Here is a 27,272-nt window from a genome sequence, read left to right as displayed (position 1 = left end):
GTCTTGTACAACGGTCGGAGACGTAAGAAAACTAAAAAACATTAATAAATGCATAAACGGATATCATTTTTAATTAGCCTTTTCATTACAATGCAATTCTATGATAATAAAGAATTCCACTGCTTAACCGATCTTATTATCTAGCTTCTTTGCCGTTCCTGTGTGTATTGGATGTAGATACCCGCTGCTGAACCTCTGATAGTGGCTAGTGTGAGCCCTGTGACCTGTCGACAATAGCACTGCTGCATGTAAACCTGTTCCAGAGGCTGAACTGTCTGGTGGGGCCTTCTGGGGGAGGCTAACGTCTTAGCATAGCATAATGTAGAACTGATCGCTCAGCCATATGACATTGCTTCGGGGTGTCGGAGGCCAATCGCTAATCGGTCCGATTGACAAATTGTTCTGTTAAATGGAGAAACTCCCTCTCCTATCAGTGAGTGGGTGTCCCTGTGTATGTATAGCCTACTGTGTATTTGCGTATTGACTTATCAAAGACACCAGATGGACTCCCTACCAGACAGGCCGGCTGGCATGATGGCTGCAGACAGCTCTGTGTGTGGTTGTAGAAAGACTGGTTTTGCTTGTGTCTGTCGTTGTATGAAGGAGGACAGATCCAACTGGCCTTCCTTCCACTATGTGCGATGGGATTGCGGCAGACTAGATGTTCCAAAGGAGCAACCCCCCTCCTTCAGAGGATACCACTCATGCCTCCTCTAGCATTAGTAAGATTGAGACTGGTTTCCTTCTACAAGCTGCTCTCTGTCTCAGAGAGAGACGTTGAGTGGAGACTTGGCATTCATTCAGTTGCTCCATACTCTGGCCTTCTGTAGTACAATTGGACATGGTCATGCAGATGTACCGTGTGGTAAAAACATGTTTTAGCTGAAGCCAAAAATTGGAGTGATCTTAGTACAATCTGGTTTAGCTTGTGAATTCAGACTTCCTGGTCTGTCTGTGTGTCCAGTTGGTGCTGGGCTAAGTAAGCCATCTTTGATAAAGCCACTCCTCCCTTGCGTTTGGCAGACTTTAGGGTTTTGATATTAGGTTCAAATTCTTTAAGCCAGGCCTGAAATGGAGATTAGTCTTGACTCTCATTGAAAACAGCTTTCCCTTTGTTAGACAAGGAAGGTGACTAAAGAAAAAAAAAGCCAGGAGAATGTGTGCACCACTCCTGTAATATAGTTGTCATTGAATGAATGCTTACAACACAACCTTTGGTGGTGTACATGTGCCCTGTGAAAGAAATCACTTTTTGCCATTCGCAGGTCCCAAGCAATCCCTATGCTGCACTGGTTTGGTGGTTGAAGGGACCGACAGACAAGCCTGCACTGTCTGTGGGTCCTTCCCTCCAGCCTCAAGTCCATCTGTCTGCTATAACCTGCCTTGTGAATAGATTGAGGGCTTCGGACTTTAACAGCTTGGACGGGAGTTTTTGTTATTGCTTTCATGGTCTCACTTCACACACTGCAAATTGTTAACAATATATCTGGATGTCATTATTGTTTGCAACATAATAAAAGGAAAAAAAAAACTAAGGAGGTCTTCACTGGGTTGTGGTTGGATTGAGGGATTTCCCGTCACTTTCGAACCATATTTATTTCAATAGGGCCTAGGGATATTTACATGAATCATTTAAATATTCATCATTACATTGCCAATAGCATGTTAAGTATTAATGTGATATGTAGGCTATACATTAATAATCACACATGAGCTATGCTTAATGGAGATATATAATTGGATAGCATGTCATTGGCATTTTCGATTAACTGATACAAATCTTCATTTAAGAGTCATGTATCCTTCCCACTATACTGTCCATTTGAGGTACTGTAATTCCAGCATTCTACGATTGTCCATCATTGTGGGCTAGTTTGAAATTCACACTGCCTTTATATATGATATTATTGATGCACAGATATATTTCAGCGCACGAATTAGACATTTGACTAGTAATCAATCCATCTTATTGACACAATTTAAATTGCATGAGCAAGATATTGTACCTGGTAAAATAGGACAGCGTTGCTGGGTTTGCGTTTCATGGAGAAGACATTTAAGCCTAATTATGACTAATTAAATTTTATGAAACGCATGTTCAATGCAATGAAATTGTCATCTATTATGTGTAACATTAATCTGGTGATGTCTGGGTTGTGAAAAGATCAGAAGATCCCTGCGCTTAATGTTGACGTGCCAAGTGAACTCAGCGCAGAGTAGTGACTTCATCCAGCAATCCGGAAGAAATGCTGTAAAACGTCACAACAACGTGAGTTTTCCTAACGGGCTCTGCAAGTTCACTACAACTCTGCAAGAACACAGATACATACTATAGGCGACTCGTGTTCACAATTGTTAGTGTTTGCAATATATATCGCAAATATTCATTTTAGTCGCAACAGAAACAAACTCAAAGGTAGGTTTACTGAACGGTATTGCACATACAGCTCTAGCAAACACTAGCAGCATGCTAGCTAACTTAGCCAATGAAAGGGAACTAAAGTATATACCTAGTGTGCTGCACGTTTTTGCATACCATTACATGTATAGAAAAACTAGCTAGCTCGCTAGCTAACTGTTAGTGAAAGTGTCAAATTCATATCTGAAATGACACCCTGCAAATAACTGCAGTGCCATTTTATTTTGACGTTAGCTTAATGTCACCGCAGACAATCTACGTACATGATATTGCTAAACACAATCGATCTTCTTGGCATAGGGTTGATGTCATTGAATGACAATGATTTATTTATGAAAACTAAGACATTTTCATATCTATCCACATTCACCAGCTAACATGTGCTTGTATATTAGGTAGCTATCCTCTCACCACGTGTTCCCCCTTACACAGCAGCAAAGAGAAGATGGCACTAAATAAATCCATGCACCCACGGAACCGCTACAAAGACAAGCCGCCAGACTTTGCCTACCTGGCCTCCAAGTACCCAGACTTCCAGCAGTATGTGACCACCAGCCTGGCTGGCCGAGCTATGTGAGTAGCAGTCTGGCGACGGATCAGCACTAACGTTACAGGCTGATGCGAAGATTTCCCTACTGTGAGAGAATGTTTTGTCAGAACAGTAAAGGAGCTATATTATAGCAACTTAGGAATGTTTTTTTAGGCACACTGTTTCTGTCTATGGTTAAGATATCCGCTTGCTTTGTCACAGTAAACCCTATTTACTTCAGGAGATGATTTTTTAATGATAAAACCTCAAGTCCTCAAGCGGTGCTACCCTCCCCAGCACGCTACCTTATGAAGTGTACCGTACCTCTATTTTCACCTGTCTCTTTGTGAGCAGGCAGGAGGACACTTTCCTTTTCCGCTTGTCACCTGTCATCTGAACTTTCATCAGGAGGCTCAAAGATGGTTTGATTTCTCTCTTTGAGCCTGTATGAGCCTGCCCCCCCATTGTCTCTGGGAGGGGATGAGCACAGGATTTGGGGAACAATACCTTGGCGGGGGCAGCAACAGTTTCTGTATGATTGAGTTGCTGATAGTACCCCACTTTGACTTTGAGGGTGGTGGTGAGGAGCTGGGGAGTTGTGGGCATAGAAGGGCAGTTGTCCAGAATGTGCTGGGTGATTGGTGGCCTCGCCAGTGATCAGGGCTGAAAATGAACACCTGCCACCGGCCAAATGCAGGTAAAATTTCCAATTGGCGACTAGATTTTGGAAGGCTACCTGAAAAAAAAAAAACTTGTCCGGTAGATTTTTTCATCTACAGTCCCCTTGGCAGGTGACTCACCGTGAGCCAAAAAGTTAATTTTCACCCCTGCCAGTGATGCTGTGGCACTACTGTAGACATCCACTGACACTTGTTTCTCTATGTTGGATAAAGATGAATTGAAAGCTCATTGAAAGATCTCTTATCACACCTTTACAGTTAGTGACCCTTTCTATTTTGGTTCAAGGTATCCCCAGCTTTTCCATACATAGCTACAGTTGTTGGTAAACGTTGAGTTCTTGTATTGTACCGCATGTGATAAAGCTGCCAGTGCCTGCATGTCGACCCCACGTCGTACACTTTGAATGGATGTGTTTGTGCTCCTCTGCTTATCCTCAGACTTCTCTGGTCGTGGTCTCAGCAGGCTGATGTAAAAATAAATACCATGAAATGCTTGGAATGAGCTATAGGATGACAGTAGCATGCTCACCATTTGGCCTGTTGTGGTGTTTCTCTCTCTCTCCTTCGCTTGCTCACGCGCGTGCACGCACACACACATTTAATTTAATAACGGGTCATTCAATAAAAATAAAAATAAAAACATGAAATCAAAATCTAGGAGGAAACACAGAATAAGAGAATCCAGGACAGACAAGAGACTGGGCGCGCACACCAACACCCATGATCACACACAGCATCGATCCAGACCACACAATCTCTCTCAGACACAAATAAACACATTCCCCACCAAACACCTCTCACCCTGTCTCATCGTCACTGGGGTTACGGTTCAACATCTGTCACCTCGGCGACAGAGGGAAGATTAATGCATTCATCACAGACAAAATCCCTTTCCTCCCTCCCTCCCTCCCTCCTTCTCTTTCTCCCCTCTTATCTCCCCTCCCTGCCTCTCCCTCTGTCAGTGCTGTCACCACTGTACGTGAGGGGTAGAAAGAGGAGCAGGGCAGGGGAGGGTCGCATGTTGGGGGGGGGGGGGGTGCTCACCAAGTCTCCCTCAGCCATTGGTCAGGGTCTGTCAGTAATTGGGCCACACACAGAGATATGAAATATGTGGAGAGGAGGAAGAAGAGGCAAATCTTTCGGTGGACTTCTCTGTCTCCTTGAGTGGCTTTTCAGATCACATTCCGGCTGTCAAGAAGATTCGTCGCTGTAATAAAGGGCTGCGGGCTCCGTCACTCACAGAGAAGGGGCTGATGTGATTGTGACTGCAGTCACATATACATTGTGTGCTTTTTGTGGATTTGGTTGTAGAGGGAAAACGCTGAAGTAATGATCCACAAGTTTGTCATGTATTATTCAGATGAAGCAAAGGTGATCAACTATTTGTGTCCAATGACAAACATATTATATACATTTAGGAGTAGCCTGCACACCAATTTGCAGATTTGTTTCAGGATTTTCTTTTACTTCCCCTGCATATACAGTAGGCCTGCTGGCATACAGTTAAGGGACTAAAAGTATTTGGACAATTGGCTGCTCAGCTGTTCCATGGCCAAGTGTGTGCTTTTCCCTCATTATTTCATTTCAGTTCCTTTCAAGTGTGGTACTTGCATTTGGAATCTGTTGCTGTCAACTCTCAAAATGAAATCCAAAGAGCTGTCACTATCAGTGAAGCAAGCCATTATTAGACTGAAAAAAATAAACAAACCCATCAGAGAGACAGCAAAAACATTAGGTGCGGCCAAATCAACTGTTTGGTACATCTTTAAAAAGAAAGAACGCACTGGTGAGCTTAGCAACACTAAAAGACCTAGAAGACCATGGAAAACAACTGTGGTGGATGACAGAAGCGTTCCACCTCATCAGTGAAGCATGATGGTGGTAGTGTTTTGGCGTGGGCATGTATGGCTGCCAATGGCTTCCCTTGTATTTATTGATGATGTGAATGCTGACTAAAGCTCCAGGATGAATTCTGAAGTGTTTCAGGCAATATTATGTGCTCATATTCAGCCCAACGCTTCACAACTCATTGGACGGTGCTTCATAGTGTACAGTGACCCGAAGCATACTGCAAAATCAACCAAAGACTTTTTCAAAACAAAGAAGTGGAATGTTATGCAATGGCAAATTCAGTTACCTGACCTGAATCCAATTGAGCATGCATGTCACTTTTGCTTAAAACAAAACTGAAGGGAAACTGCCCAAAGAACAAGCAGGAACTGAAGACAGTTGCAGTAGAGGCCTGGCAGAGCATCACCAGGGATGAAACCCGGCATCTGGTGATATCTATGGGTTCCAGACTTCAGGCTGTCATTGACTGCATTTGCAACCAAATATTAAAAATGACAATTTGATTTATGATTGTTACTTTGTCCAATTACTTTTGGTCCCTTAAAAAGAGGGGTACCACATGCAGTATAAATTGTTGTAATTCCAACACCGTTCACCAGATTTGCGTGTAAATACCCCCAAATTAAAGCTGAAAGTTTGCGCTTAAAGCACATTGAATGTTTCATTTCAAGTCAATTGTGGTGGTGTGCAGAGCCAAAAGGGTTTTTTGGATGTCAGCTACAGCGCATGGTCATCGCTCCTACTAGTGCTCTCTCTCCTCTCTCTCATTCTCCCTCCCCCTCTCACCCCTCCTCTCTCTACCTCTCCCTCATTCTCTCCCGCCCCCGTCATCTTCCGTTATCTTTTTGATCCCTCCATCCCTTTTTCTCTCCCTCCCTGTTCCCCCTCTTTCTTCGTGCCTCTCTTCCTCTCCCCCTCTCTGCCTGTAGAGACTGTCTTTGATGGTGCGGGATGAAAAGTGTCCTGTGAAGATGGCCTTTCACTTTGATTCTAGCTAACGATGGGCTAAAGGCTCAGACAGCTCCAGCACTGGCCAGCTCTCCTCACCAATCAGGAGCCTGAACTCTCTTTGGAGAAGACACCCCCCCCCCCCCCCCCCCCCCCCAAGATTCATTAGAAAATGTCTGTCTCATCTGTCTGTACCTCTGTCTGATCTTGTCGTGAAACGTAACCAATAGCAAACAGTTAGAACTTGTTCAGAGATTCTAGTCTGTGCGTGTGTGTGTGGGGGGGGGATCATACTTTTATATTGCTGGTAAGTTAATCTGCTAAGTGTAGAATTTAAGCAGGCACTTGGTGGATCAGAGTAATCTTGGTGAGACCCTCCATCATCAGGGGAGGTAAATCAATCTTTTACTGGAGTCTCTCTGGAGGAGACGGAGAGATACAGGTGGACGGAGGATGAGAGAGAACTGTCGGGAGAGAGACGGGTGGATGAGAACTGTAGGGAGAGAGACGGGTGGAGGGAGGATGGGGTAGAACTAGGAGTGAAGCAGGCGGGGATGAGGGAACTGTAGGGAGAGGGGTGGGGGATGGGAATCGTTGAATGTACAGTCGAGTGAGAGAAACTGTTGCAGTTCTTGTTGAGGATGAAGGGAAGGCACAGAGAGGGAGGGTCTGGGTTTAAACCAAGCACCGAGAGAAAGAAAGGGATGAATGAAAAGAGATGTGAGGAAGATAACGGTACAGCAAAGCTAGAGATGGAGACGGAGGTTAATGAAAATGGATGAAAGGGGAAGAGGGAAAGTATTAGCGAGGGATGGGGGCTCATGTCAGAGGGAGAAGGGCAGAGAGAGATTAGGAAGCATGAACCAGAGCGACAGCACAGCTGTTCCATCATGGCTGTCTGGTCTATGCCATAGTGGTGTTGGGGGCGGGGGGGTATTAAAAATTCATCCCTGTGGGTGACATGTCATTTGGTAGTAATTTTTTGGGAGACCTGGTTGCATAGAACAGCTCCTCCACATGTTAAGTGGTGAGTTTTTTCCCCTTCCCCTTTAATTAATGGGATGTTCATCTCCCACTACGGATCCCTGGTGAGATGCATTATTAACACAGTGGAAGACTGGATGGAGGCGTGAAAGGAGGAATAATCATCATGAGTGGTCTGAAGAGGAGCCGCTGCTCACACATGCAAATTAACTGGGTGGGTACAGCAAGTTAAATGGCTCCACAGTGCACTGGAAGGCTAGGTGAAGCTATTACTGTAGGTGTCATATTCCTATTCCTAAATCTGTATCAGGCGCATCTTTAGTGCTCTCTGATTGCTTAGAGAGGCAGGGGTCTTGGACTGGTATTGCTGATGAGCAGCAGTGATCATCTCAACTTGCTGTTTGGTTTTTGATTGAACCACCAGCTGATTGCCAAGATCTCTGTGATTGGTTGTGTTGACTTACAGATGAGATGTAGCACTGGTTATTGTGGACTTTAATTGATCTTTTTTATTTTTTTCTGTCAGTGATAAACTCACCTCTTTACCAGCAATGAGCAGCCCTCGCCTGAAACACTGGGCCCAGCCATCTGCTGGAGGCTGATCACAACAAAACCATGTGATGGGCCACTGAGATCCACTTCACTGTGACCTCTGCTCCTGTCTTCAGAAGGGGAAGAAAAGTGTCCGAGCTGTCTCTCCCTTCTTGGGAAATGTCCTGGTAGACATTTGCTGAACAGTCTTTGTTAATTGAAAAAGGCCAGTCTTCATCAGGGCCTACAATCACTTCACTCCGGTTCCCAGCCCACCAATGTCAGCTTCTTAATTAGCCTACATGCGGTACGTGTTTCTTGTGATTTTAAGTGGTTTTAAGTCTGTGTAAATAAATACACTGTCCCTGAGCGGTCAGCGAAGGTTTTATTCTTGGCCTGTGGCTGTATGCAGGGGTAGAACCAGGGTACTGAGTCCGCCATCTCCTCTCCATGCTCAGAAGTATTTAGTTTAAAGTTTAGGTCCTGCCGCTACATTGAACAATCAAGACATATCTTATTCACCGCATGGATCGACCTACAGTAGCGTAGGAGAGGAATCAGTCAGCCAATCAACACAATATTACCATGAAATGAGTTTGCCCTGAAGGTCACCTCTCCAGCCCGGCTGTGTACTGTGGTTGCTGATGAAGGACTACAGCGGAGGGTGGATGGATGTGGATGTGTGTGTAGAGAGTGGAGGGGTGTGTGTAGAGACTGGAGGTTGTGTGTGTGTGTGTGTGTGTGTGTGTAGAGAGAGTGGAGGGGTGTGTGTGGAGGTGTATGTGGAGAGAGTGGAGGTGGGTGTGTGTGTGGAGAGAATGGAGGTGTGTGTGTGGAGAGAGTGGAGGCGTGTGTGTGTGTGTGTGTGTGTGTGTGGAGAGAGTGGAGGCGTGTGTGCCGCTGCTGTTTCATATCTTCAGCAGCCAGCCCTGCCCCAGGTAGAGGCAGCGCTGTTCCTTTCTGACTGACTGAGCTCCTCCGGTGCTCAGCAGGTTCACTAACGCAGTAATCCATCCTCCTCCTCCTCCTCCTCCACCAGTCTCCTCATGTCCCCCGGAGCTCTTTCTTTCCACCCCTCCACCCCACTCCCACCTCCTCCTCCTGCAACCCTTCTCCTTTTTGCGTTGTTTCTCTCTCCCTCTGTGTCCTGCTGAGTGAGGCGTTCCCTGCAGTCCTGCCCCCTGCTCACAGCCCACCTCTTCCTGCTACCTTGAGGTTCTCTTCCTGCTAGTTTGAGGTTTTCCTCCTGCTACTTTAAGGTTCTCCAGTGGATTGTCTCTACCGCCGTAAAAGCCTGGCACGTCTCAGGCATCGCCCCACCCCATAAACCTACGTCATGTTGGGGGGGGGGGGAAAACAGTTTACTTCCCATTTGTCCCGTGTCCCGTGCCGTCGACCGGGGTATGACACACCTACCGTGACGCAGGCACACCGCACGGCGCGACGCTCTCGAGCACGCCCACGCTCTTGCCGGCGTCGGCGGCCATTGCTCCAGCGTGGCTGGGTTTGCGTGCTCCGCTCGTCTGTGCAGTAGGGGCAGTTGCCATGGAGACCCGCCGTTGCAGTACTGCTGATGGGAAGGGGTGCTCTGCATCAGACACACACACACTCTCTCTCTCTCTTTCACAAACACGCACACACTCCTACTCACTCATCAGAGGGTAAAAATAGAGAACTGGGCAAGTGAGCTAACGGCCTCACTCTGAATATTGATCATCCTGACGATAAAGGTTGACAATAAAGGGACTACAATAGATGGAGAGAGAGTCTTTACCCTGCCATGTAGGGCACGAAACAGCCTTCCACACCACTTACTATGTTCCTCACTCCTCATTAGATTAGCTCCTGTCTAACCGTGCCTTTTTTAATGTCAGTGCCTACAGCATTCTTAGCTTGACCTCTATCTGAAGCTTTCCCACTATCCAAAGTAGCCAGGTGAAGCATGAAGAGTTACACTGAAGGCCACGCCCAAGTGTGATGCTCAGCGGTAGATTTGAACAGGAACTAATATGGTCATCAGTTGGCATTATTGATGTCATGGGCTGCATAGGTAAAGCACTCATTTATATATTTTCACTCCTTGGCCTTGGCTGCCCCTCATGTGGTCAGGGTTTGAGGCTTGACCCAGCCATGGTTATTGTCCAAATAGGCCATTCTACAGACAATCTTCAATATTCTCCTAGTCGATCTGATAAGCCAAAGATATGATCTCATTCCTGCTGCTCTGCATTGTATAAACCATTTTAGGAATGCCTGAATCCCTTTGATCATTATGGGCTTTTCAGGGTGCCGATTGCCTGGTTTATCATCCCCATTCCCACTAGAGTCGCCTATAGACTCTAGTCACATAAACTAGCCGTTGGAGTCACACCCTTTATCAACAGTAGTCTCTGGCCTAACAGAGCAGGCGTGCACTGAGCCCCATGTCTGGAGTGCCAGACGTTCCCGTCACCAGGAAGTGTTTAATTACATCTCCCGAGGTGTGATGGGGGAGACGCTTTAATTACACCCATCTCCCCCACACTCTCACCGAGCCAGGCGTGGGTTCCACACAGCTGAGATGGTTAGAGATGTAGAGAGTGTGTGGTAGAGAGGAGAACACAGCTGAGATGGTTAGAGATGTAGAGAGTGTGTGGTAGAGAGGAGAACACAGCTCAGATGGTTAGAGATGTAGAGAGTGTGTGGTAGAGAGGAGAACACAGCTCAGATGGTTAGAGATGTAGAGAGTGTGTGGTAGAGAGGAGAACACAGCTCAGATGGTTAGAGATGTAGAGAGTGTGTGGTAGAGAGGAGAACACAGCTCAGATGGTTAGAGATGTGTAGAGTGTGTGGTAGAGAGGAGAACACAGCTGGGGGTGGAGGGGGGGCGGGGGGTGTCATATGGTCATGTTGGAAACATGGACCTCTGTATTCATTAGCAAGGAAAGTGTGTAAAGTGGGCTCCTTGTTTTCTCTTCATTCCTCATCACACTGGACGCGTCTGTGATGAGCGGTTATCAGATGGGTCATGGGGGGAGCGCGCTGGCACTGATTGGACTAGCGGGGGTGGGGAGCGTGACCTGGTGCTTGGTTAGTGTGGCGATCTAATAGAAGGGTGTCAGTGGATAGACGGGTGCAGTCTGATTAGGAGACAGGATAATAATAATAATACATCAAACTTGTATAGCGCTTTTCATAGTACTCAGTCGCTTTACATGGCACAATACAATACATAGCTTTATTAAATCAGAAATAGGGTTAGAGACAAAGAAAATTAGTTAAAAACAAACATGGTGTGTGCTTGTAGATGATAAAAAAGTGAAATCGCTTTTGAAAACATAAGTTTCTTTCCAGGTAAAAAAAAAAAATCCTCCAGGTTCGGGGCTAGTGGTTTTACTGGTAGTCTGATATGCTGTACGTTAATACCTCATGATGACAGGAGCTTTGTGCAGTATTACTATTAGCTAGGCATTTGCACAACTCACATTTTTCATAGTCAATGAGTCAATTCCAATCAGTATAGCGCTGTAGAACGGATGATGCATGACATTAGTTCAGTTCAATTTAAATATTTATTTGAATCAAATTTTATTTTTTTTACCACAATTTGACCAAAATCGATTAGTGACCAAAAATTGTACTTTTGAATGATTAATTAATGGACCCGGCCCTACTATTAACAGGATTGGGCTAGAAGACGGATTCTGTGTTTGATAAGAGGAAAGTCCCCTGACCTTGTCTGTCCTCCCCCCTGCCCTACAGGCTGAACTTTAAGGAGCCTGAGGCGGTCCGCGCACTGACCTGCACCCTGCTGAAGGAGGACTTCGGTCTGACCATCGAGATCCCCCTGGAGCGCCTCATCCCCACCGTGCCCCTACGCCTCAACTACATCCACTGGGTGGAGGACCTGATTGGAGGCCAGGGCAAAGTCTGCAAGGGCATCGACATAGGTAGCTAGCCGTCACCATGACACCGCCTTGCCTCTTGTCCTTCCTCCATGTCCTTATTAGGGACTTCCTGAAGCACCTTCATAGACCCGGTGGTTTTTCGTCAATATTTTTTTGAGAGGCAATCTGCATCGACTTAAAATGATCAATGTACCACATAAGCTCTGGTTTGAAGCAGCGATTGGAGTGTTGGAGGAGGTAACTAATACATGGGTCATGTTTGTTTGCTCAAAGCGGACTCCTCCAGCGTAATCTGTAGTAAAGCTGGTGTCACAGCGCCTGGCACACGGGTTGAGCCCAGAGCATCTGGCTGCCAGCGGGCACACGCTGGCACAGACCGGCCGCCTGTTGGCACCTCTAGCTCCTCCTGCACATGTGCCGTCCGTTGGATTCCCTTTGGATCTGGAGCTCACTGACAAAATCCCCCACCTACATGTCACGGCTGGTTTTCCTGTATCCATCAGGCCAGAAAACGTGTGTGCGCGCGCGCTTAGCATTTGTGTCTGCTGGTACGTTTCCTCAGAGACACTGAGGTCACTTACTGGTGACCATGGGCCATTATATAAGCGGATTGGAGCTGTCACTGTTGTGATGGATGTCCTTTGGGGGTATTCTCCTCCCCTGACCTGACGTGTGACAGATGCCATCCCAGCCCCCCAAGGGACCCTGCAGAGACCGTCTAATGTGAGATCTGGTCTCTGTTACTCCTGGATGATTTGATAATGGCTGCCTGAATTGTCTCTTATTAATCCATTATGGACTATAAGAGGCAGAGGAAGTGCATTAGATAGTCCTTGCCTAACATACACACATGCGCACGGTCACACACACACACACACACACACACACACACACACACACACACACACACACACACACAGAGTGTTTACTCATCAATATTGTCCCAGAAAGAAGACCATGTCTCTCTCTCTCTCTCTCTCACTCTCTCTCGCTCTCTCCCTCCATTCCACCCACATACTCCCAGGAACCTCATGCTCCGTTCTGTCCTCAGGCACCGGGGCCTCCTGTATCTACCCCCTGCTGGGGGCCTCTATGAACGGCTGGTACTTCTTGGCCACGGAGGTGGACGACATCTGCTTTGACTACGCCACTAAGAACGTCGAACAGAACAACCTGTCTGGCCTCATCAAAGGTGAGGGTGTGGTCCTGCCCGGCTGGTCCTGCTACCCAGTCCCATCTCTAGACTGTCCCTAACCTGTCTCTAACCTGTCTGTGTGTGTGGTCCCGTCCACCGTCCCAGTCGTCAAGGTTCCCCAGAAGACTCTGCTGATGGACGCCCTGAAGGAGGAGACAGCCATCGTGTACGACTTCTGCATGTGCAACCCTCCCTTCTTCGCCAACCAGCTGGAGGCAAAGGTAAAGGTCTCTCCTCTGACCCCAGCGCAGACGTGGTGTGAAAGCCAGGCACCTTCAGCTCCATGAAGTGCTCCAATTCAGACACTGCACCTGGCCTCCCCAAAACAAAACAAAGATTTTTTTATGCTAGGCCAGGGTTGTCAAACTCAAATACACAGTGGGCCAAAATTTAAAACTTGAACAAAGTCGCGGGCCAACATTGAACAAATGAAAATTTTAATATGGACCCAAACAAGTTTTGCTTTAACATTGAATATGCACTTATCACTTTCGCTTTTGGTGCGCATCAATGGTGTGCACTAACATATGTGAATACACCCTCAGACACAAGTGTTGGTGCTCCATCTGCTCAGTAGAGAAGCTTGTAAAACCCTGACTGTCCTACAGCCAGGAAGACAGACAGACAGCCAGGCAGACAGACAGACAGCCAGCCAGGCAGACAGGCAGGCAGACAGGCCGGCAAGAAGGCAGACAGGATTGAATGAACAGGAACACAGCAAACACAGCGGCCGGCTAGGTCAACACAGGTGTCTCTATCACAGTGAGACGTTACATAACGTAAAGCTTCTGTTTTCTGCCTTACTTTTCGCCATTTTTAAGAAGGGGTAACACGGTTACAGTTGTAGTATGAGATTGCTATGACTACTGTCACAGAAGAGAGGGCGTTTCTGGGTCCTGTCTTGATTGACGCGCCAAACCAACAGCAGAGCATAATGGGATTTGTAGTATTAGCGGTGAATGCGCTGTATAATACTGGCGGGCCAGCTCTAGTAGTCATTTGGTATTGCCTCGCGGGCCAAATATAATTACACTGCGGGCCAAATTTGGCCCGCGGGCCAGAGTTTGACACCCCTGTGCTAGGCGATAGCGTCCATCCGTCCGATGTTTGTTAATGCAATATCTCTGGAACGCATTGACGGAAGTTCTTCCCCTTTGGTACAAATGTTCACTGGCACTCAAGGATGAACTGCTTAGATTGTGGGGGTCAAAGGTCAAGGGTCGCTGTGACCTCCCAAAAGGCGTTTTTGGCCTAGTGAACACGATATCTCAGATATGGCTTGACAGAATGTGTTCATAGTTTGCCAAAATGTCCAGTTGGACTGAATGAAGAACTGATTAGATTTTGGTGGTCAAAGTTCAAGGTCACTGACCTCACAAAATGTGTTTTTGGCCTGATGAACACAATATCTCAAGAAAGGCTTAACAGAATTTGTTCATATTTGGGTAAAATGTCCAGTTGGACTCAATGATTAACTGATTACATTGTGGGGGTCAAAGGTCAAGGGTCACTGACCTCCAAAAAGGTGTTCTTGGCCTGCTGAACACGATATCTCAAGAACGGCTTGACAGAATTTTTACATATTTGGCCAAAATGTCCAGTTGGACTTAATTCGATTAATTGGATTAGATTTTGGTATTCAAATGTCAAAGGTCAACAATGTTAACTGCAACTTGCATTGTTGGGCGGAGGCATTTAGCCGCTACGCGTTTTTTCTATAAAAAAAAAAAAAGAAAAAAAGAAATTATGTTTAACAGGAGCAACCCAGACACCACAAATGTCAGTGGGATATCTCAGAAATGGTAATTGCTATTAGGGAGTTAACCCGCCCCTCTCCCCAGGGGGTGAACTCCAGGAACTCGCGCCGGCCGCCCCCCAGCTCCGTCAATACGGGCGGGGAGACGGAGATCATGGCAGAGGGCGGAGAGCTGGAGTTTGTGAAGAGCATCATCCACGACAGCCTGCAGCTCAAGACGCGCCTGCGGTGAGACACCCCAACTTCTCTCTCTCTCTCTCTCTCTGTCTCTCTGTTTCTCCCTCCCTCTCTCTCTAACCACTCCCCCATTAGTCTCGAAATTAGCAAGTGTCCTTTCCTTGACTTTTGACTTGAGCTCATGTAGAAAATAGTAGGGCTGGGTTTAAAAAATCGATTCATCGAATTCTGAATCAAATGATTCAGAATCGATTCATGAATCCCAAAATCGATCTTCTATTTAATGAATGAATGAATAAATGAAGGAATGAATAGTTCATTAATTCATTCAATGATTCATTCATTCATTCATTTTTCAAAATCAGTATCGATGCCGAGCCCTAGTATTGATGTGTTGCATAACTCTGCAGTCATGTAATTAAGGTTACGGCTAAAAAAAAGTTTTAGTAACACTAACCGAATCGATATTGAATCGAATCGTGATAATCGATTCTGAACCTTGTGAATCGGAATCGAATCGATTCTTGAAATTCGACTCGATACCCAGCCCTAGAAAATAGTGTTGCATTCAAATTCCAACAAATATGGCCCTGAGGTGACATGAGTGGATTCTGAAGGTCATTTCCACCTCCCTCAGACCTGAGACCTTGTTGTAACCAGAAAGGAGAAACGTGGTGAGGGGAAGAGAGGCCCAGTGATGAACAGGGCCCAGGGGCAGATGGAGGTTCAGGGATGGAGCTATCACCCAGAGTTTGTTTAATGAATCGGCGCCCGAAATAAACAGTCACCCCCCCCCCCCCCCCCCCCCCCCCGGCAGTGCTCGGACCCCCGCTGGGAACAGCTGTGTTGGGGGGGTTATGGATCCTTTCCATACCCCCCCCCCCCCCACACACCTCCTCCTCCCTGAACCCCCTCCATTACCAGGCCTGTCACTGGTGCAGCTGAGTGAGACTTCGTTATGGGGAAGGAGGGAGAGGCACTATTATGGCTGATTACACACTCCACACCTGTGGACCCCGCTGGGGCAGTTTGTGTGTGTGTGTGTGCGTGCGCGCGTGCGTGTGCGCGCGCTCACTCGCCTGAGCCGTTTTGAGCATGTGGCTTTCAGGAGACAAGTGCTGCACTTACGAGCACATTTTGTCTGCGTGTGTGTGCACGTGTTTTTCCGGCTGTGAGCGATGAGTCATACACCGGCGTGTGCGTGTGTTTCACCGGGAACACGGGCGGTCCTCAGGAGGGGGGCTCCCTCTGCCTGGCGCGTTCACACCACGGTGCTCCTGCGTGGCGGTACTTGTGTGGACAGATGAGTGGCCGGCCACAGGGAGGAAGGTGTGTCCCCCGTCTCCCCATCCTCATCCGCTCCAGCCTCTCTCGCCGTCTCTCTCTCCTCCACTGTGTCTTTCTGTCTCCCCACAGTGTCTCTCTGTCTCCTCCATCGTGTCTCTGTCTCCCCCACCGTGTCTCTCTGTCTCCTCCATCGTGTCTCTCTGTCTCCCCCACCGTGTCTCTCTGTCTCCTCCATCGTGTCTCTCTGTCTCCCCCACAGTGTCTCTCTGTCTCCTCCATCGTGTCTCTGTCTCCCCCACCGTGTGTCTCTGTCTCCTCCATCGTGTCTCTCTGTCTCCCCCACCGTGTCTCTCTGTCTCCCCCACCGTGTCTCTCTGTCTCCCCCACCGTGTCTCTCTGTCTCCCCCACCGTGTCTCTCTGTCTCCTCCATCGTGTCTCTCTGTCTCCCCCACAGTGTCTCTCTGTCTCCTCCATCGTGTCTCTGTCTCCCCCACCGTGTCTCTCTGTCTCCTCCATCGTGTCTCTCTGTCTCCCCCACAGTGTCTCTCTGTCTCCTCCATCGTGTCTCTGTCTCCCCCACCGTGTGTCTCTGTCTCCTCCATCGTGTCTCTCTGTCTCCCCCACCGTATCTCTCTGTCTCCTCCATCGTGTCTCTCTGTCTCCCCCACCGTGTCTCTCTGTCTCCTCCATCGTGTCTCTCTGTCTCCTCCATCGTGTCTCTCTGTCTCTCCCACCGTGTCTCTCTGTCTCCTCAGTGTTGGGGGTTTGGGGTTTGGGGTCGAGGCAGCAGCAACAGTGGTCTGTCAGTCCAACGCCTGCTGGGAGACCAAAGCCGCCAGGTGTCTGTGGAAACCCAGCCAGCTATTTGATTGGCCCTCTGAGACCCCCCGCTGCCGCCGCCTCCTCTTCTATTCTCCGACAACGCTGAACTGTGATTGGCTGCCAGACTGGGCGGGGCTGCTTTGTTACTGATCTCACGCACACTCACACATACCAAATTGCAGCCCGGAATAGGAGACGATTCCCCCTTTCCTCCTTTGCTAAATGTTCAGTCATTGATATGATAATTTCTGTCTTTAGTGCTAATCATGTTTTTTTTTTTAATTCTTGTAGATTATTTTCATTCTAATGAAAGGAAATGTATGAATTAACAGTAATTGGGCTGCATCACTTGACCCTCAGGGGTGTTTGAGAGGGCCCCGTTTTAGGAGGGAAGATGGGAAGCTGCCATGTGTGTTAACATGCATTTTCAGACTCCCCCCATCTACATGACAGAGTGGGGGAACATCTGTGGATATTAAAGCTCTTGAATATTTCATGGCCCCGCTTGATGCGAGCCCCATGCTTCTCTCCCAGCCTTCTCTTCCCTGTGGGCACCTCTCCAACTGGGCTTCCTTCCTGCTCCCTTGACTCCTAGACGCGCCCAACCTCCTCCCCTCCTACCCCAACCTTCCTCTTCCCCCTGCCTAATAAGGACTCAAGCTTAGCCTTATTATTGGAGCTGAGGGAGTTAGCTGTCGGACACACGACCTGTTGGAGATTAGCAGGGTGTGGTCATAGCTAGGTTGTTTTTTTATTTCTCTCCAGAGTGTGGTTAGTTAAGGTGGCGAATGGTGATATCATCCTGTAGCATGTCGTGTTCGTTAATGGAGGACTGATAGTCCTGTAGCCTCAGTTGTCATGGCAAAAGGCTATAAAGGAAAAAAAAACTCTTGACAGGAGGGCAACACAAGCAGACAAGGTGAATCAAAATTTTACTCTCAAATGAACTCCCTGGTACAGGTGTCTCTGTATTTCCCCTGGCCGAGGCACTGTTGGCCATGTATTGATTAAGCAAGCCTCATCTCTTTATTGCGGAGGAAAGATATTGATTTGGTTTCCTGCACTGGGCGACTTCAAAGAAGCCCATCGTCTACGAAGACGTGAGGACCCCGGGCCCAGTTGATATTCTTCTCCTCTTGTGATTTAATTTTAAAAATCCAGAAGAAATTGTCCATCTGCCCTCAAAAGTAGAGAAACAAGCGGCCCCCTGTTCCCACGGAGCTGTGGGGAGGCTGGAGGGGGTGTGCGTCTGGACGTGATGCCTCTCCCTGGGTTGTTTGATCTCTGCTCGGTGGCTCATGCCCAGGCCGCCGGCCGCCTCATCTTTCTTTTTGCAGGTGGTACAGCTGCATGCTGGGAAAGAAGTGCAGCCTGGCGCCTTTGAAGGAGGAGCTGAGAAAACAAGGGGTGAGTTTCCACAGAGACCTTCAACCAAACACACACACACACACACACTTGTAAAATATAACACACACACACTCAATCAATATACAATGTACAAAGCACACAAGTGTACTGCACCAAGCCAAGGCGTGTGTTAACGTGCCCTGTGGGCAAAGAAAGATGAATGGGGTTTTGAAACAACCTCCCACCATCTCTAATCCTCCTCCCCTGGGACTCTGTCGCTACGTTAAGGGGGGAGGAGTGGCCATCCGACGAGCCGTAACGGATCAACCCACCTCCACTAATACGCTGGCTAAGCAATGTCACAGAGCAGCCATGATTGAGCCGAGTTGGGTTAGCGTTGCGTGACGGAGACATCAAGGCCGCGCGCCACTGACGCTCATTAATAACAGCTAGCCTGCCGTTAGCCTAGCACATGACCACTAGCCACTGACGCTCATTAATAACAGCTAGCCTGCCGTTAGCCTAGCACATGACCACTAGCCACTGACGCTCATTAATAACAGCTAGCCTGCCGTTAGCCTAGCACATGACCACTAGCCACTGACGCTCATTAATAACAGCTAGCCTGCCGTTAGCCTAGCACATGACCACTAGCCACTGACGCTCATTAATAACAGCTAGCCTGCCGTTAGCCTAGCACATGACCACTAGCCCACAGTTCTGGGACTCCAGCCATATGCCAGTCACCTCCCTGAGAGACCAGCGTGACTCGGTGGGCATGGATGGCACCAGACGGGCATCGGTGCAGCTCCCTTGCGCACTGGCTCGTCCCCATCAATCACCCAGGGGGGCCTCCGGGGGGCCGCCCCACAATGCCTTGCTGCGCCTCCAGAGGTGTCGGAGGGCTGTCACTGCTCATCAGCGTGAGTGCAGCCTTGGCGCAGGGTCGGGGTGCCGCGTGTAACGGGAGACCTAGTTAACATGCAAATTCCGCTCACGCACCGAGTCTTAGATTGTGATTGTGTGGGGGACGGGAGGAGTCGGACTGGAGACTCTTTCAGAGCGACCTCCTCCTCCTCCTGTTGCTGCTGGCCTTCATGCCTGGAGGTTGTCATGCTATAGCGGTACACGCGCGAACGCGTCCTTTTCACATGTCAGACGCTGCATCTTCTCACCTACAAATGGACAACGTGGAGAGGCTGCAATAACCGGCAGCCACGGTAGACAATCGCATACGTGTTTACCAAATTAGGTTAGGCTGTTTTCTTCAGTGTGCTGTCTGTGTGTTTTGTTGTTGTTGTGTCTGATGGTGTGTGTTGCGTCTGCTGTGTTCTCAGGTGCCTAAGGTGACCCACACCGAGTTCTATCAGGGAAGAACCATGCGCTGGGCACTGGCCTGGAGTTTCTATGACGACGTGACTGTTCCGGTAAGCGGACCCGGCCGGGCTGGGAGGTCCTATCCACGACCCCACTACAAAGAGTTCTGACCACAGGGCCGCTTGGAATTTAGGAGAGGAATAAGACCATAGAGAGAACAAAGGAATTGCAGATCGCTTCCTCCGTCATCCTGTCTGTTCTCTCTCTTCCCCTTTCTCTCTCTCTGTCCCTCTCTCTCTCTCTCTCTCTCTCTCCCTTCACCCTCTCTCTCTTCCCCTTTCTCTCTCTCTTTCTCTGTCCCTCTCTCTCTCTCTTCCCCTTTCTCTCTCTCTCTCTCTCTCTCCCTTCACCCTCTCTCTTCCCCTTTCTCTCCCTCTCTCTCTTCCCTTTTCTCCCCCCCTCTCTTGCTCTCTCTCTCTCTCATTCCCAGTCATCCAGGGCAATGTGTCCTATATCCACCTGCTTCTCAGCCTTTGACACTTCCTCAATAATACATTTGCTGCCTCCTCCTCCTCCTCCTCCTCCTCCAGCCCATTCCATTAGACGCTCTTAACACGCCCTCTGGAGAGATGTTTTTGCGTCCCCTTAATTTGCTGTATCCAGGCAACAGTTGCCTGGGCAGTAGTGGCAGTGTCCGTTCGCGCCCGCCACGCCGTCATGCTCCCAGGGCGGCCAGCGAGCGAGAGAAGCCAGCAAGGAAACGGGAGGGGAAGAGAGAGTGAAAGATGGGTGCACAGAGGACAAAAGAAACAGTAGACATGGTATTAGTGAGAATGAAAAGCAGGACATGAAAGGAGGATGAAAATGTCAAGGGCTCGGGGCGGGAGCAGGGAGTGGTCTGTGAAGAAGCGTTCTGGCCTCTCGGTTCCCGTCTTTGGAGTTGCCCTTTCAACGTAAAGGCAGTCAAGCAGAAGGATTGGCCTACATTTCCGCAGCCCTCCTCCTCCCCCTGCTTTTCCACAGCGGAGCGCTACCTCATCACCAGACTGAGTAGGGAGGAGCCGTGTGACCCGCTCACCTGTGTGTGTGTGGGAGTGTGTGCGTGTGCACATGTGGTTCTACGCATGGCTGACTGCTCACTTGCGTGACAGTAAGTGTGGGCGTGCGCGCATATTTATGTCGTGTACTGTCTGCGTGGGTGTATGATATATTGTGCACATGTGATATATTTGACCTACTTTGCCCCTGGTAGGATTGTAGAGCAGGCACCAATGTGGCACTAGATTTCCATTAGATCCTCCACCTAATCAGTACAGTACAATATGACTTTGTCACTTGTTATGAGAATAACAGATTCGTCTTCAGTGGTTCTTCGTCTTCAGTACACAGCAGAGAGAGAGAGAGAGAGAGAGAGAGAGAGAGAGATTTTCATAGAAAATGAAAGGCTGAGTGGCTAGGTAGGAGGACGTGGAGAATGAGTAGGATGGACTGACATAGGAGAGCCGTGTAGAGAGAAGGGGAGGGGGGTCAGGAGGCGGAGCTTGCATGGCCCTTAGGCCTCCTGTTGTTGTTCTCTGTGGGAGTGTCATGTGACTCAGAGGGCCCCTAGCAGGGGGCGTGTCAGGCATGTAGCCTGTCAAGGGACGATTTACAGCTTGGGGGTGGGGTGGGGGGCGGGGCTTGGGAGGGGTCAGGGGGTCAAGGCTGGTGGGGCCCAGGCATCTGAGGTTTCCGAGGCTCAGAGGGAGGGGGGAGGAGGGACTTAAGTGGAATGGATGGTCAGAAAATTCCCTGCTGTAATGACCTTAAGGTTAAATGGCCATCAATCTTATAGTAGAGTGTGTGTGTGTGTGTGTGAGTGTGTGTGTGTGAGCATGCGCGCATTCGTGTATTTCGGAGAATAAGGGCAGGTAATTGAATAATGCCACTTTTGTTGAAAGAGTCCGTCTCTGACGGCTGAACTTGGACTCCTGGTTTTTAGTGAGGGTTTCTGGAGAGGTTCGGCCATGAAAGACTAGACTTAGCTTTCTCAGTCGTGTGTGTGTGTGTGTGTGTAAAGATGATGAGGTGGGAGAGTCAGATAAATAATGCAGAGGAGTGTACTTAAGGTGGAACACATCAGACTGGATTGTGTGTGCGCGAGCGCGCGTGTGTGTGTAACAATTATTTTGTGGATGCATTTATCTGTGAAAGATTACAGTTTGTTGTTTTCTCTTTGTGAAAATCTATACATGTGGAAGTGTGTGTGTCGGCCTGAGCCGTTGTGCCTGTGTGTGTGTATTCCATGTCAAGGATGTGCTTGTGCACACAGACAGCTTGCCTTGATGGACTGTATTGATTTCCCCCCTCCTCCTCTGAGCTGAGGGGCTTATGGAGGTGCTGGGAAACAATAAGAAACACAATGAAGCCGCTCTTTAACAAGGCCTGCTAGACGACACACCGTCCATCTTTCATTCACCACTCAGATAGACACCCTTCCACTGTGGAGAGAGTCCATGAATTAAACATGTCTTCATTAATGGTTCACATCCACCTCCGCTAATGACGTCACAGAGGAGAGCAGATAAGCCGGGACTGATCTTGGCCCTCGTCTGAAGGTCACAGCCCGCTCCTCTATTGTATGGTTTGTAGGTCAAGTCGGCTGTGTTGTCTGCAATGTCATTGTTTGCCTGCAGAGCCCACCCATCCAGCGCTTTTGAATGGACTCCCCAGGGCCATGCAGACTGACCTGTCGCTCTCCTGTGTGTTTTGGGAAGAGCGCTCAGGAGGGGTTTATTGTGTGTGGACATGCTTAGATAAGAGACAGCTTCCGCCATAGCAGCATGACACCAGTGCCAATGTCATTGCAGGCGTGTGGGACCAAAAGCCATGGATGGGGTGCCCCCTTGTGGTTTGGTACTGGTACTGCTTCTGCAGTTTTGTTCTTGATGGTTTACTGCTGCATCCACCCCTCCCTTTAAATTAAATGAATTAACCACAGAATGATTGTTCCCTCAGAGAGGATCAGGAGAGGGTTGAATTGAGGAGAGAGGTGCGAGACAGACGCAGAGATGGAACTACAGTAGAACCTTGGAGATCCGAACAACTCGGTCAACCGAACGGGGTCAAAACAGGAAATGAGCACCAAACTAACAGCGCGTCAAATCCTGACAGAAAAAGTAACGGTAAAATGATAGCCTATAGGACAAACAGCCTATATTATCGGACATTTGCTTGTGATTTAAATAGGTTATGCCTATTCTGAAGGCAACTAGGAGAGGGGCTAATAGCCTACTATCAGGAGTTAATTCGCTTCAAAATAATGGAAAAGGGCTTGTAGCCTATGGTTATCTGAGTGCACGTAAGTACCTTTTCGATTCAAATAGAGGGTCGTTTTTAACATATCAAGTGTCTAGACATTACATATTATATTTTCTAAATTTTGTGTATTTTGGGATAACCTTCAGAGTTACGAACGTCAGAGATCTGAACGACCGTCATTCCCGGTGGGTTCGGCTCTTGGAGGTTCTACTGTAGGAGGAGAAAGACATTACGCTGAACGCTGTGACTCAGCCATTACATCAGTCGTCACCACCGGGAAGACCTGACCTCGCCTTCCTGTCCCCCCCTGGATCTCTCCCGCGGTCTGGCTGTGCCACTGCTTCCTCAACCTCTCGCTCAGAACCAGGCTCCTCCTCTCCGTCTGTCATGACCTCTCTCCCGCTCTCTCCGACACCTTCAAGCCTCGGCTGCCCAAAGGGGGTTTCCATGGAGACTGGCACAGCGAGACGTTCCGTCAGCCCAGGTCTCCCGGTCGATCATCTGCTCGATGTCAGGCAACGGCGTCTTGACGTGGTCTTGTTGGGGTGTTTCGCTAACTATGAAAAGCACTGGTGTTAATAAATGTGTAGTGCCTTGATTGCGAACCATGTGTGCCAGTGTGCGTGTAGCCTAGTGTGTGTAGCCTAGTGTGTGTAGCCTACTCACCCGTCAGGATGAACCGTGTGTGTCAGTGTGCATGTAGCCTAGTGTGTGTAGCCTACTCACCCGTCAGGATGAACCGTGTGTGTCAGTGTGCGTGTAGTCTAGTGTGTGTAGCCTAGTGTGTGTAGCCTACTCACCCGTCAGGATGAACCGTGTGTGTCAGTGTGCATGTAGCCTAGTGTGTGTAGCCTACTCACCCGTCAGGATGAGCCCGTGTCCCCAGTGTATCAGTGTGAGCTGCTCGGTGTCTGAGACTTCCTCTAAAATGTTTGCTATGGGGGTCATGTACAGGAATGGTGTGTGTGTGTGTGTTGAACTCACTTACTCATGCTTGTCGTCTCAGCAATGTCAGTTATGTTGGGCTATTCATCACTTATTTTGGGCTAAGTAGATAGACTAAACATGACCGCGTGTGACTTGGTATGTTTTGATGATTTACCAGCTAGGATCGTGTGCTGGGTCATAGAAAGGCCATGCATGTGGCGTGTCATCATGATATGTCTACATTTGCAGGCAGTCTGAGGGAGGGTGCTCTCCACAGCGGTGCAGTGTATATATATATAGGAAATTAGGAGTTTTGTTGTCCTAAATGATATGAGTAGTCCAGATGGTTTGTCTTTTGGGGGGTTCAGCACTAGAGGTATTAGTGTATAGAACATTCACCTTATTACAAATTAAAGGTCATATGCACTGTTTGCCTTTGGCATTTGGTGTTAGCAGTGCTAGAGATGTAACAGTAAGAACATTTCATATAAGGATTATAGTGGTCCAAATTATCACGGTTATCAGTATTATCGCGGCATTATAAAATGTGCTGACACTTTTCTAAAACTAATGATGCACTGAAATCATTTCACCAAGTTTTATATATAAAACCACTAATAAAATCAGCAGCACTATGCACTTTTTGTTTGCATGAACATAAAAATAATGTCTTGGAGACTGTTGCTAACTTGCTGATGTTGATGCTGGACAGTATTTACACGGAGTTGTTCAAAGCGCAGAAATCAAACACGGTTTTAATGCTAATTTTATCGCGATAAATTTAATTGAATTTTATCGCAGTTTATCATTATAGCGGTTATCGTGACATCCCTTAGCAGCACTGATAGTGATAGCAGTGTGTGTGTGTAGGCCTGGTAACTCATAGTTGTAGACTGTGAGCAGAAGAACACCAAGCCCATTGTTTCTGGTCCTTACGTAATGTGAGTCATACCTACGGCGTTCAGCCTGATGCAGGAGAATGTGGAGGAGTAAGAGGGGTGGGTGTGGTCGCCATAAACCATGACGGCACAGCTCCATGTCATCAGTAACACGCCTCTTAACTTTCCACCATGCGCTTCTTGCATAATTCCTCTCTCTGTCTTGCCAGTATTGTCATATCAGGTTGTGAAACATGGGCCTTGCTTTATAGACTACTGCGCATCTGTGAAGCCTGGCTAGTCTGAAGATTGCTCAGTTATCTCCCTCTGTGTCTCTCTCTCCCTCTGTGTGTCTCTCTCTCTCTCTCTCTCTCTCTGCCTCTCTCCTCCTCAGTCTCCCCCCAGTAAGAAGAGGAAGCTGGAGAAGGCTCGCAAGCCGCTGTCCTTCACCATGCTTCAGCCCACACTGAGGGAGCTCCAGGCCAAGGCCTCCTCCATAGGCTGTAAATCCAGCAGCCCAGTAGAGGCCATCACCGCCTGGGTGGAGAAGATCTGTACTGACCTACGAGTGAGTGCATACTTACGTGTGTGTGCGTGTGTGTGTGTGTGTGTACGCTCGCATGCATGAACGCAAACACGCACACGTCACACACTGTAATGATGAAATATCTGATATTGATAGAGAGGAAGGACATGGTGCATCATTTAAAGATTGAATTCAGGTGTACTGGCCAGCACACAAAGAGCACTGTGTGACTGTTCATGGACAGACCAAGTACAGTCGTCAACATACTTATTTATGGACCTTGGAGAGGTCAGAATACCAAGAATGTAACCTATAGACAGAAGGCCATATGTGGAACATGGTGTCATTCTAATGTGAATTCCATAGAAAATCCTTAGGTGACAGCTGAGCAAGGCTGGTATTTGAGCTTCTTCTGAGAGGCGTCTGACATGCTTTCCATATATAGTAGGAAGAGGCATCTATTTGCATATCCCTTCAGCACAAAAAAAACATATCCTTGAAAATGGGACATTCCACAGACCTGTAGTATAGTTACAGAAATGTCATCCTATCACACACACACAAACACACACACACACACACTGAAGACAAATACAGACAAATAGAAATGTGTTCTGTGTTCTCACTCAGAGACAAACCTGCTGCACATATTGTACGCACACACTCTCACATAACACACACACACACACACAAATAGATACACAACACACACTTGCATGCTGCACTCAAACTCTAAATGCACTGTCTGATGTGGTCCCTCAGGTCCAACACAAGAGGGTGCCCTGTAGGAAGGGTGAGCAGAGCCTGCTCCTGACAGCCATGGAGAACACTTGGATCCACGGCCGGCAGAAGCGCCGTGACCAGGGCCGCCAACTCCGAGAGTTACCCAGAGCGCTCCCTGGGGCTGGACTCACCCCAGCAGCGCCTGCCATAGCCAAGCAGTCGGCTACCCAGCAGCCCTCCACTCACAGCACAGACAACCCGGAAGACACAGACACACCTTCAGTAGCTCAGCAGTCGGCCAATGAGTCCAACTCACAGGGGCCCGGTGGGGAACACCCTCAGGTAAAGGAAGCCTGCTGCGTTCCTGAAGATGTCAACGGCCAGGATGTCAACATGGAGTCCTCCGCATCTACAGCGCCCCAAAAACACGCACAGTCAGAACTGCTCAAGGAACATGCAGACCAAACTGACCCACTGCAGGAAGTACCTACCGAAGCACAGGAAGTACCTACCAAAGCACAGGAAGTGGAAGCTACCACGCAGGATGTAGTGCCCCCGGGGCGGCCAGTCAGCCCCAGTGCAGGGCAGCACTTCCTGTTCAAGTCCCTGGTGAACGTTAAGACCGAGGAGAATGATGTTGGTGTGCAGATGCACTGGGTGGAGGGGCAGAACAAGGACCTGATGAACCAGCTATGTACTTACTTGAAAAACACAATGTTTAGAATAGTGGCCAAACCCTAAGGTGCATACGTACGTACAATACAGTTTTGGTTATAAAAAACACACTGTTTAGAAGTGTGGCCAACCCCTAAGGGACAAACTATATTGTTTTGGTTATAATAATTAAGTGGACCATATTGTATGTGAAAACAAAACTGAACAGATGGTCCGGTGCCTGGGTTGTTTAAATTTCATTATAATTTGCATTGCTTCATAATCCAATATTATGAGGCAGTGGAGCATATAGTTAGTTTGCTTTGTGATGTTTGTAATAAATGTGTGTTTTCTTTGAGAATTTGTCTGTTAATACCTCCTTCGTTCACCGTGCGCTCTGTTTCAGATTTCCAAAATGCAGTTTTCATAATCAGCCACACGAGGGCAGCACATTGCCACGTGTTTCTACAGGACTAAGAAATAAACCCTTTTCAGCACCTCCCAGTTTCTAGGAAATGCTCCTCACATTTGTG

The 27,272-nt window shown here is 48.2% G+C and overlaps 1 protein-coding gene across 1 annotated transcript; it reads left to right on the top strand.

Annotated features, from left to right (window-relative positions):
- Positions 1-2,276: 2,276 nt before the first annotated feature.
- On the top strand, positions 2,277-26,979 carry mettl16 (methyltransferase 16, N6-methyladenosine). The gene is made up of 10 exons (XM_084445836.1): positions 2,277-2,416; positions 2,852-2,992; positions 11,684-11,871; positions 12,881-13,021; positions 13,130-13,245; positions 14,866-15,008; positions 18,405-18,474; positions 19,752-19,841; positions 25,231-25,404; positions 26,125-26,979. Exons 2-10 carry the CDS (start codon positions 2,865-2,867, stop codon positions 26,824-26,826), a joined length of 1,752 nt encoding a protein of 583 aa, XP_084301962.1. The 5' UTR covers positions 2,277-2,416; positions 2,852-2,864; the 3' UTR covers positions 26,827-26,979.
- The last annotated feature ends 293 nt before the right edge of the window (positions 26,980-27,272 follow it).

Source organism: Borostomias antarcticus, assembly GCF_949987555.1.
Source record: "Borostomias antarcticus genome assembly, chromosome: 1".
Taxonomy (NCBI): Eukaryota; Metazoa; Chordata; class Actinopteri; order Stomiiformes; family Stomiidae; genus Borostomias; species Borostomias antarcticus.
This window is presented reverse-complemented; position numbering and strand designations above follow the sequence as displayed.